Below are 12,234 nucleotides of genomic sequence, written 5' to 3' on the forward strand. Positions count from 1 at the left end.
GAGTAAAAATGCATTTATAGACAATTAAATTTTTCCTGATGAAATAAAGTTTGGAGACCCCTGCTCCCAGCGTCCTCCTCTTTACCCTTGGGCCCACTCTTAATGTGAGCTGGCTCTGCCCAGGGCCCAGGGTCCGCCTCCGGCCTGCTTCAAGGCCTCAGTGGTTGTTGAGACCTTTCTGCCTCAGCCAAGGAACTCAAGGTTTAACAGATTTGCATCCACAAACGATTCAGGCTTAAAAAATGGCTGGAAGGAGAGTGGATTTTGATCTCAGAGGTGCTCTTTCAGATTAACACTTTCAAATACTTAAGAATTTTAAGAGTTTTCATGTGGTATTTTGGTAACATGGTAACAAAAATCAAACAGTATTATCATAACATCATTTTTATTGGAAATACGATCATAATTATAAATAGCTTGCATGAACTTATTGGAAACTAGTCTTTGAAGGCTTTACCATATTGTATCAACCAACAGTACCATGTTCTGAATTTTTATTGAGGGAAAGAAGGTAATAATCAACTTACCTTCTTCACAATAATTTCCTGTTCATCCAAGGCCACAGGTAAAACTTCCGTTCACAGGGTTGCAAAGGCCACCATTTTTACAGGTACATTTTAGCTCACAATTTGGGCCATACCTTGTTTGGGGACATCCTGTAGTAAAAATAAAAAATATAAACTAAATAAAACTGTCATATAAGCAAACATTTTTCTCTGCTTCAGATAATCATGTCTACAAAGCAAAAGCATAAGAAAGACTTGAACTTAAAACAAATACTCAGATGTATCTTTAAGGTAGTAAGCACATAACGTCATTCATTCATGTTTTCATTCACTCCATATTTATTGAACCCATCATTATGTGCCTGGGACCTGGAGATGCCCGAGTGAACAAGCAGAGTGCAATTCTAGATTAGCCGTGAAAGCCTTTTATATATTTAGCTTCATAATTGAGAAAGAAGACAGATGAAAAGTTTGTTCTTTAATGTCTTTGTGATGAAATCAGAAAAGTGCTTGAGCATACAGTGGTGGGTGACACAAACAAAAATGCACTGCCAACAGAGGTTAAGATACAAGTGAGTGAAGCTGATCAGACATAAGGAAAATTAAGCCTTCATTGTCAGGGAGAAAATAATTGAAAGACAGATAGTGCCATCAATGGGAGAGCAAAGGCTTTCTAAAGTAAGACTAAACACTACTCACATTTAGTTGGTTTTGCCATAAGAATGTGGGCTTGATGTATAATTTTTTTCAGGAAAATTAAAAATTCATATTTTATATAAAATCACCCAATCTTTAAACGTTGGCAACTAATTAAAATTGTTTTTACAGCACTGTGGAAGCCAAAACTCTGTCAGCCAACTCAAACACATTTGTGGCTAGATTTGGCCAAGGGCCTGCCATTTATACCCTCTAATATATAGTATTTTTACATAATGATATTTTCCACATGAATTATCTCATTTTATACTCACAAATATAATATCCCTCTAATGTGGGTACAGTATTCTTATTTTATACTTGAGAAAACCGACACTCAGAGACTTAGATCTTGCTTAGGCTTAAGCAGCCAGTAGAGATAAAAACCAATATTCAAACCTAAAACATCTAACTTCTTATCAACCGTTCTTTCTATTCCAGCTAGCAGGAGAGACATTAGAAAGTTTTGGGGTTTTTTACTTGCCCCAAAGTATGTGGTTAATACATAAGAGAATATGTATTTGAATTCATTCTGTATGACACGTCCTTGCCTTTACTGGAAGGAATAAGTACACTTCACTTTAGTACCAAATGAAAGAAAGGTATTAATTTTGTTTATTTAAATAACAGTCTTAGTTGTACAACAAATGGTTGGATTATCGTCAGATGTGAAATAAGCTACTTTGAATTAACTGTCAATTATTCTTTTTTGGTATTTTCCTTTAAAGCAAATTAAGCGAAATCAACGACATCAAGTCCTATACTATTAAAATAAACTTTCATGTGCTTCTCTTCCACCCTTTTAAAACAACGTCATCAGCCAGGAGGCCCGTTCATCTTTCAACCTGAATGTTGAAATGCGTTGATGAAACTGGTGAATCTGTGAAAGCACAGAACTTCAAAATAACACTTAAGACAAAAGACATAACTGGTAAAGTGAGATAGACTTAGAAAAGATTCTTTCCACAGATCTAAGTCTTAGAACAATATTCACACAGAATTACTTATATAACTTTATTGCTTTTTAAAGTTAACAATAATTACATGATAAATATTTCAAACAGTATATAAATGGAAAAGTGTTCCATCTCTGTGCTTCACTCTTCCAGGTTCCTTTGTCAAAAACATCATTATACTATCTTTTTCTCTGTACTGTAAACCTCAGTTCTTTCAAAGAGACTTACCTTGACCACTGGCTTAACTATTTCAACCACCCAACACTCTGAAGCCCCATACCATGCCCTATTTTTTATCTTACTGCAGATTTTATTCCTTATTAGCATACATATAATTAACTTATTAATTGATTATTTATTGTCTCTTTTCTCAACTAGAAAACAAGTTGCATGAGGACTAGGATATTGTGATTTTATCCATACATTCCATATGCTTAAAACTGGCATTGCGCTCAATAAATATTTGTTGAATTGAATAGATAAATGACTGAACAGATCCAGAAATGCCCCATGCCTAATAAGGTATACGAATGTCTATCTTACCTATGAACCCTTTTTTAATCCAAAAGGTTAACATAGATAGATAATATTGTGAAATTTGCTTACTTCTGTAATAATATATTTTGATTTTTCTAAATTAGTACATATAATAGACCTGCCTCATTCTTTTTTAACAGCTGCATAGAATTTGTTGCATCTAACAAAAATTTTGTTTACCATTCCATTATTGATGGACAAGTAGGTTGTTTAAAATATTTTGCTACTATAAACACTGCAATAAATATCCTCATGAAGGTCTGTATTTATATATAGTATTATACCTGAAGGGTAAGTCCCCAGATGATTTTCTCAATAAAAAGACATGTGCTTCTAAATCATGACAATATTATCAAATTTCCTTACAAAATTACCAATTTAATAAGGAAAATTATCAATGTGCCCATTTTTCAATTTTTAGCCAAATTGCTATATTATAAATAATGTGATAAGTAACGTGATATATAATTGCAACTTTAATTTGGATTTCTCACATTACGAATGATGCTTATCATCTTTTCATAAGGTATACTGTGTCTGTCATAGATTTTTTCTTATTGATTTATAAGAAGAATTCTTTGTTTATTAAGAAAATCGGTGCTTTGTCTTTCTTCTTCAGTTTGTCTATCTTTTGATACTTTTTTGTTCTGTGCCTTGAAAAAGATTTTTATTTCATTTAAATCAAAACATCATGTTTTTTTCTCTTTTTTCTTTCATAGGTTTTATGTTTTTGTCAAGAGTTATATATGGTCTCCCAAAATAAATTTTTAAAAAGTCCTAATGGTAATTCTAGTACTGTCATAATTTTTGTCATTACTTTAAGTACTTTATACACTTGGAAGTAGTTTTAGTGAATAAAGTAGAAATCCATCTTTATTTTTGTCTAGATTGCTAGTCATTTGACTTCATATAAAATTAAATAACTCATATTTTTCCTATGTTTTTATTTAGTAATTCCTCATTTTTAGTTTAAATGTATTTATTGTTTTTATTGTTCTTTATTTTTTTCACTTATTTTCATCACTTATTTACTAACAGAAGTATTTCGTAATATACATTTTCCTTTGTTTACTGAATTAGCTTTACCCTATAGGTTGTGGATGTCATTAACTGCTGTTTTAAATTTCTGAAATATTGGGGTTTTTTTAGCCATTGATTATTTAAGAAGGAAATTTCAAAATGCCCATGTGATATAGTAGACCCCTTCCCCCCAGCAAGAGAGTTAGTTTTGTTAGTTCCTGCTTTATTGCTTTGTGATCATAGAATATCATAAATTATACCTTACAGAATTGCTTGACCTTCTTTTTCAATTTTTGTGAATGTCCCATGGATATTTGGAAAAAAGATATGGTATCTTCTTCAAGGTGCAGAGTTTGGTTTATAGCAATTGGAAATACTTTATCATTTTCAAGTTTCTATAAGATTATTTTTATGCTATATGTATATACAATTATATGTGTATGGGCTAATATAAATGAATTAATCTACTGATAAGCTCTTGCTGTCTATTTCTCTTTCTAGCATTGGCTTTTGTTTTATAATTTTGATATTGTGTTATTTGTTTTATACATATTCATTACATTTAAATTTCCAGTGTGAATTTTACCCTTTATTATAAGTGCCCTTCCCATTAGATGTTTGTTGCCATAAAATGAACAATATTTGATACTGATGTCATGACTATTGCTTTATTTTTGCTCACAGGTGCTTGATGTATCTGTACCCATCTATTTACCTTCATTTTATTTTAGAGTATTTTTTTTCCTAAGCTAAGTTAGGTATTTCTCTCTTGCTGCTTTCAAGATTTTTTTTCTTTTTTAGTTTTCAGAAGTTTGATGTTGGTTTGTCTTTTGTGTATTTCTTTCAGTTTATCCTTTTTGGCATTCACACAGCTTCTTGAATCTGTAGGTTTATATTTTTTTGTCATGTTAAGGAAATTTTCAGCTGTTATTTCTTTGAATACTACTTCAGTCTTGTCCTCTTTTGCTTCTCCTCTGAGACTCTGATGTTAGATCTTTTACTATGGTTCTGCAGGTCCTTTGGCTTTGGCTTTTCCACAGGCTTTGTTAATTTTTTGGTCATTTGTTTTCTTTTCCCTTTCTGTTGTTTAGATTGGGTAAATTCTATTATTTTATCTTCAAAGTCATTGATGTGCTCCTCTGTACTTTCCATTCTGCTTTTAAGCCCATCCATCAACATGATTGTTGTTGGTTATTGTATTTTCCAGTTCTAGACATCTTCTTTATGTCTTATTTTTTGCAGAGCCTATTTCTTTTGTTTCCAGCATGTTCATAGTTGTTCATTGAAGCATTTTTATGATGATTTCTTTAAAATTCTTATGAGATAATTGTGTTATCAATGTCATCTGAATATTGGTGTTTTTTAATTGATTTTTCTTATTCAAGTTGAAGTTTTCCTGGTTGTTGATATGATGAATAATTTTTGAATAAAATTTGGACATTTTGAATATTATGATATGAGACTCTGGATCTCATTTAAGTCTCCTGATTTAGTAAGTTTCTGGTGACACTGCACTGGTGAGAAAAGAGGTTCATCAGATAGAAGTTAAAGTGCATGTTCCCCACAAAGTCTTCAAGGGAAAGGGGGATAAACGCGACACATCGCTGCTGTGCCACAGTCAGAGCTCAGGCTCCCCACTAGGTTTTTGCTGACCAGAGAGGCAGAGGTGCCTCCCCACTCCACTGCTACTGACACTGCACAGGGTGTCAGTATTGCTGCGTGGTGGTTGTGAAAGTCCTGACTCTCCACTAGACCTCCTGTGATGCTGCCCTACCAGAAAGAGGTAATGTCTCCTTATCATCTGGTGGGTGGGGGGGAAGTTCATGTTCTCCATATGTTTTTCCCTGACACTGCCAGGGCAGGGTCCTGTTCCTATTTGGCAGGGATGAAAGTCCCAGCTCAACTAAGCCTTTTCTCACTCCATTATGGTGCAGGGGGAGGGATGCCTCATTACATCCTGGTGGAGTTTGAAGTATAGATTCCTTAGTTGGCCTTTGCTGGGGGCTTGGGGTTGAAGACACAGTTTTATTTTGTAGCATTTGACAGGAGTAAACTGGTTATTGTCTAAGAGGTTTTTTTTTTTTTTTTTTTTTTTTTTTTAATCTTGCTAGACTAGCATTTTCCTGATCTTTTGACTGGAGGAAACAGGCTTATCTTGGGCCTTATTTTATCTGCACTGATGGACCTTGGGCCTTATTTTATCTGCACTGATGGGTTTCAGGCTTCTCTGCACCCAGTCAAAGATGTTAGACAAAAAAGACCCAGAGAACTCACTATCATGGTGTTACCTAGGTTCCCACTGTCCCTAGTAAGTTTGCCTTCTCTCCATATTTCAGAGGTTCTTATGTTTGTTTTTATATAGTTTCTAGAATTTTTACTGTTTGTAGGAAAGAATAAGGAAAAGTGTATATATTCTACCTTTCTCTAAGTGAAAGTCTTGTAATTTTATAGACTCTAGGGAATCTTCTTTAGAGAATGCATATAATATTATACAATATAATGAATTTCTTTATTTAGTACATATTGACACTATGCCTTCTGCTAATTTTACTCATCTCTCTCCTCCACCTGATTTTAGTTGGTTATATTTTTATTCTTAAATTATCAATTATAGCATTCTAAATTCCAGAATTACCATCACACACATTTACTGAGTTGTCATATTTAAACATGTTTTGACACAGAGCTATCCTTGTCATCCCACAATTATTAATGAAGAATAATCAATATACTTATACTCCTTCACCTTCTCTTCCCTTCCAGCTTATGCTTGTTAAAATTGTGCTAAAGTCTCAATATTGTTATAATTTATAATATTTTTATATTCATCTTTTATCATGTGACCATAATCCCCAGATACGTTTTAAACTTATTCTTAATTAAAATAGATTTAGTGCTTACTAATAGTCTTCTTACCAGAGATTTTCCATTTATTACTTGGTGGCCCGAATGTATCTTTTATTCATTTCTTCAAAATATTTTATAGCTATTATAGTCCCAGAAACTTTTTATTACTAAAAAGAGTTGTTTATTTTCCATCATGTTATATTTAACAGTTTAACTGTGTATAAAATACTCTAGTCATATTTTTTCCCCAAAACCTCATAGACATTGATTAACCATACGATAGCAATGAACATTGCTAAGAGGTACGAGGCCAGATTGATTCCCCACCTTTCATGTGAGATCTCATATTTTTTCTTATATTCCCAGTGGAGTTTCCCTTTGCCTATGATCAATCCGAACAAGTATTTCCAGGGATAGAATGTATTCATTCAATACGTAGCATTGGATCTTTCATTTCAGATAAAACAGCTTGAATACTATATTTGATCATTTTTCTTTTTTATTATATATTTTCTTTTCTATCTCATTGTTTTCACTCTCCTCAAGCATATTCTCTGTGTATCTGACTGTCCCATCAGAAGATTCCATCCTTCCATTACCTGTGTTCAGTGTGGCCTACATTCATATGATGTGAGGTTTAATTTTCTTTTCCACTTCTTTCTGAACTCTACCAATTTTTCATTTTCTTTTGTTGTGTTTTCATTTATTTCGTTGCACTCACATTTTATACAGGACATTTTTTTTCATTATGTCCCTTGAATTTTGGGGAGAAATTTTGGTTAACATTTTCATGTTCTCCATAACAAAACTTTTCTGTTCTCTGTTGAATGGTTTCATATTTTGTTTCCAAAATGAGGAGAGCTTTTTTCTTAAGGCATAGCTTAGTTTTTTGTTTTTTGTTTTCATTAACTTAATCTTTTATAGCTTGGCTATTTGTGGAAGGGTAGTATGGATTTGGGGCTAGATATCAACTAGTAAGAAGCCTCCTTGGCCTAGAGAAAAACTCCATATGACATAGAGTTGGTGTATATGTGTATGTATGTGTGTGTTTAGGCTTAGTCTCCTTTTAGCTACAAGGCTGCTTATAGCCTACAGAGTCCCCTCTATCTAGTATGGAGCTGAAAAGATGATAAGTTTGTTCACTTCTTAGTTTTATCCTACTCTTCCTGCCACTCTACAATGTCCAGGGGATTCAAGGAAGCCCCGTTAGCTTGACCACACACCCAACCTTTGTGTTTCAACAAAGGCTCCTTAGGTTTAACTCTCTGTGTGAGCCGTGGAGAAGGGGCTGCACTGCTGGCCCCACTCAAGAGCTGTAGGGGTTCAGCACCCTCTCCACATGTCCACATTTCACTGGATTTGATAGATCTGTTATTATGATAATAATAAATATTATGATTAAGACAAGAAAGTTTGAAGTTATAAAGAGATCATGTTTTACTTTCTGTCTCCTATTTTTCTTACAGTTTTCAGTAGGCATCCCAAAGTATAAAAAGTTATAGAACTCTTCAGTTCTTATAATTAGACATCTCCGATACATAATTTTTCACAGTTTTACAAAAGCTAGCCAAAGTTATTTTAAAATTTAATCCTAGTCAAGAGTATGCAGAAATTATTCTTTTTGTTTTCAATTTTTGTTTAGCCTCCAAAAAACTTTCCTACATAGCTGTACAGGACAATGTAGTTTCATGTTATTAAAGCCACATTTAAGAAGCAAGTATTGTAAACAATGCCTATGTAATTATATTCTGTGGCACAAAATCTGCCTTCATAGTTTAGCATAGTTAATGCCTGGATCAACAAGCTGACCCTGCAGTCATTGTTACCTTGCTGACACCTGGCTCCCATCTGACCAGGTGAACACTGGCACCTTCCAGTTATTGGGTCACACTGTCCTGAGCCACAGGAACAGTGCTGGACACAGTTCTGCCCATAGTGACCTTCAGGACAAGCTGCAGAGAGGAGCAAAATAAAGCAGAGCAAAACAAAATCAGATTTTTCTTATTAAAACCTTTTGACAGTCAAGATTTTTAAAAACTGGTAAATATATGACTTTTTCTTTTAATCAAATAGGTTTTCCTGACTTGTCTTCAGTTTGGATTTCAACTTAAAAGGTTTCTTTGAAAACAAAACAAAACACAAAAAGGAACTATTCAAATTGTTGCTTACTTAGTATAATTTTAGTTGACATCAAGAATTCCAACCAAATATCTAGTGTCAAATACTTACATATATGATATAAATGACTTTTACAGACTCAGTCTTGTTTTACCTCATGGCTGTCTTAGTGTGTGTGTGTGTGTGTGCGTGTATGTGTGTATGTGTGTGTATGTGTGTGTAATAATCTTGAGTATGTTGTCTCTTAAAGTCCACTCTAGAATTTTAGCTTACACTTCATATATCAAAATAAGACCCATTACGTTCACTTCTTCAAGTATATACTTTTGTGTTTACTAATTTATTTGTTATTTATTAGAAACCAACAAAACTGTTAAATTGTATTTATTGAAATAATTATGTTAATTAATGTTAATTAAAAATTAATTTATTAATAAGTTAACACGTTTCTCAATTAGTTTGCTTTTTTGTTTTGCTGCAACCTCATTCCACAAATTCATTGAGATGCTCACCAAATTACAGGTAACACAAAAAGATAAAATAAATACTGTGAGAATCAAGTGAAGGGAAAATATAGTAAAATGTATACATAAATGAATATTATAATTCCTTGAACTTGAAAGAGATGGGCTGCAGATTTGGCTCTGACCTATCTAGCCAAGAAAATAAAAAAGGAAAAGTGCTCAGGTACAAGATCACAGCTTTCTGAAGGCAATAATATTCCCAATATTCAGGGAAGCCATAGCTTTTGAAGATGCTTTGGCCTGGGAAAATTAGGAAATTTCTCCCAACGATTCTCTTTGAAGAACAAACACAAAAGAGCCAGTCAGAACCTTTAGGACATGTTTATGGGTTGGCTTTAACTCAAAGATAACTTGGCTGTTGAGGCCTCAGAAGCAGTATCCACTAAGTTTCAATTTTCCGCTACTAGGAGCCAGGACTTTGTCTCATTCGTCTTTTATCTTCAGAACAGCAGGGTACTGAAGCAAAGTAATTAAAATTACCCTCATACAAGGAAGACAGAGCAACTACCTGCCTGAGGAAGATAAGCATTTTGAATATCTTTAGCACATAACAACTTTTTTTTTAAATTTTAATTTTAAATTATAATTAACAGTCAATATTATTTTATTTTCATTTCAGGTTTACAGCATAGTGGCTAGGCACTTATATAATTTATAAAGTGATCCTCTAAATAAGTCTAGTATCCACCTGGCACCATACATAGTTAGTACAATATTATTTATTACCTTCTCTATCAGTCCTTTACATCCCCATGACTATTTTATAACTATTAATTTGTATTTCTTAATCCCTTCACCTTTTTCACCCAGTCTTCCAACCCCTCTCCCTTTTGGTAACTATCAGTTTTTTCTCTGCATCTATGGATCTGTTTGTTCATTTATTTTGTTCTTTAGATTCCATATATAAGTGAAATCATATAGTATTTGTCTTTCTCTGTCTGACTTATTTCACTTAGCATAATACCCTCTAGGTCCATCCATATTGTTGTAAATGGTAAGATTTCATTCTTTTTTATGGCCAAGCACTATTTCATTGTATATATGTACATCTTTTTTTATCCAATCATCTATTCATAGGAATTTAGGTTGTTTCCATACCTTGGCTATTGTAAATAATGCTACAGTGAACATAGGGGTACATATATAAAATTAAAAATAGAACTACCCTATGACCCAGCAATTCCACTTCTGGGTATTTATCTAAAAACAAACAAAACAAACAAAACAGCAGCAACAACAACAACAACAAAACACCAAACAACTTAGCACTCTGCCTTATCACAACTTCATTATCATTCTTCCTAATGAAGAAATCTTAAGTTCACAATCACAGTACTTTTACTATTTAATTTTACTGTTCTTTTACTATTTAATTGTGAAGTACAAGACAGAGAATAGGGCAAAAAACACAAATGTGCAGCTCAGTAAAGGATCATAAAGTGAACAACCTTATCAATAGCACATATGTCAAAGAATACAATATTGCCAGGACCACCTCCCCACCACACGCTCTCCTACCAATTGCCTCCTTTATCCTCCCTGGAGGTCATCTCCATCTTGCAAATTATTCAAATATTTAGAACTCTGCAGATCTGATAAAAGTAAATCCTACTTGCTAAGGATAACTCCAAAGTGTTTAAGCCAGTGCATTTTTAAGGGATCTTTAATTCACAATCGGTCCCTTAAACTATGTCAGTAGTTGTTTTTGTGATAAGTAGTTAAGGTCTTTGGATTTTAAGAAACTGGTTATTTCTGGATAAGTAGGGGAACTGCTTAATATTTAGCTGGAAAATTGCTGAGGATAAACGAAATTGTGGAACTTTAAAGAATGAGTTTGACATAGTGTACAGGGAATCCCCAGTCTGCTCTGATCTTGCTAAATAGATTTTTAAATCTTGACCCAAGTCCAGCATTGCTGGGGCAAGAGAAGTTATGACCAAAGGGCTCTCTTCGGCTGCGTTCACTGACTTCAACTCTCAATCAAACTCCTGATATGAGTACTCCTCAACCTAGAATTTAGGCCAACTGATGTTTACTGTTACTGCAGTAAATTATTAAGTAAAATAATCTCAACAATATTCACTCCCTAAATGTGGTTCTTAAAAAATTCTGCTTTAGCATATCCACTTCATAATAGATAGTGTGACTTACTTTGACTGCAGTCGGCCCCAATGAAACCAGGAAGGCAGTCACAGGTGCCAATCATGGTGTCACGGTTGCCGCCATTTAGGCACTTACAAGTCTTTTGGCAATATGGGCCATAAGTGCCTTTTGGGCATTCTGTTGAAGGAGAACAAAATCATATGTGGTACTGTAACTTCAAGCAATCAGTATTTAAATTCATGCTCATAGATGTGTGGTTAACTCAATGTTCCACTTACTGTTCTTTGGTAGTATTTTCAATCACCTTCAGGCTATTAATTCAAGGGATGGACTTATCTGTGGATATAGATAGATGCTTTAGAAATACAGATGGGGACATAAAGTTCCTAATGTTCCTCATTAATGAGATACAAGAAACTTAACTTTGAACTTCCTTTGAAATCTATCCAGTCTTAGAAAATACTCAGAATAGGGAACAATTCACCAAAGAAGGCCATTTCATTCCAGCCTAGATACATTTATCATTTTGATTAATACATAAGTGTTATGGTTTGTATTCTGTGGAGTGATTTGGGCTTAATACAAGTGAGAATTCAAGATGGCACCAAGCAGTGAGGAAGTTTCTCTATTTTCTGTTATTTTCTTAATTTTCTACTCTTATATTCATTAATGCATGGCCTACATGATGATATCTGTGATAGAGATAGATAAATGGCTAAACTACAAGATAAAGGGAGACTGTATGGGACAAAGAATGAGCTGAAAACCACATTATCTATGCAATGATTGAAAAATTGAAGGTTTAGCCAGGAGAACAATCAAATTAAAACATAAGCAGAAGACATGAACAGACATTTTCTCCAAGAAGACATACAGAGGGCCAAAAGATATATGAAAAGATGCTCAGCGATAAGGAAAATGCAAATC

The 12,234-nt window shown here is 33.6% G+C and overlaps 1 protein-coding gene across 1 annotated transcript; it reads right to left on the bottom strand.

Annotated features, from left to right (window-relative positions):
• Window positions 1–527: 527 nt before the first annotated feature.
• LOC120598552 (multiple epidermal growth factor-like domains protein 6) lies at window positions 528–11,820 on the bottom strand. The gene is made up of 4 exons (XM_039857411.1): window positions 11,586–11,820; window positions 11,356–11,484; window positions 8,389–8,514; window positions 528–656 (listed from the first exon to the last, which is right to left on the bottom strand). The coding sequence occupies exons 2-4, from the start codon at window positions 11,408–11,410 to the stop codon at window positions 550–552; spliced, it is 288 nt and encodes a 95-aa protein (XP_039713345.1). The 5' UTR covers window positions 11,411–11,484; window positions 11,586–11,820; the 3' UTR covers window positions 528–549.
• Window positions 11,821–12,234: the final 414 nt, after the last annotated feature.

This window comes from Pteropus medius, unplaced genomic scaffold (genome assembly GCF_902729225.1).
Source record: "Pteropus medius unplaced genomic scaffold, Ma_sr-lr_union100, whole genome shotgun sequence".
Taxonomy (NCBI): Eukaryota; Metazoa; Chordata; class Mammalia; order Chiroptera; family Pteropodidae; genus Pteropus; species Pteropus medius.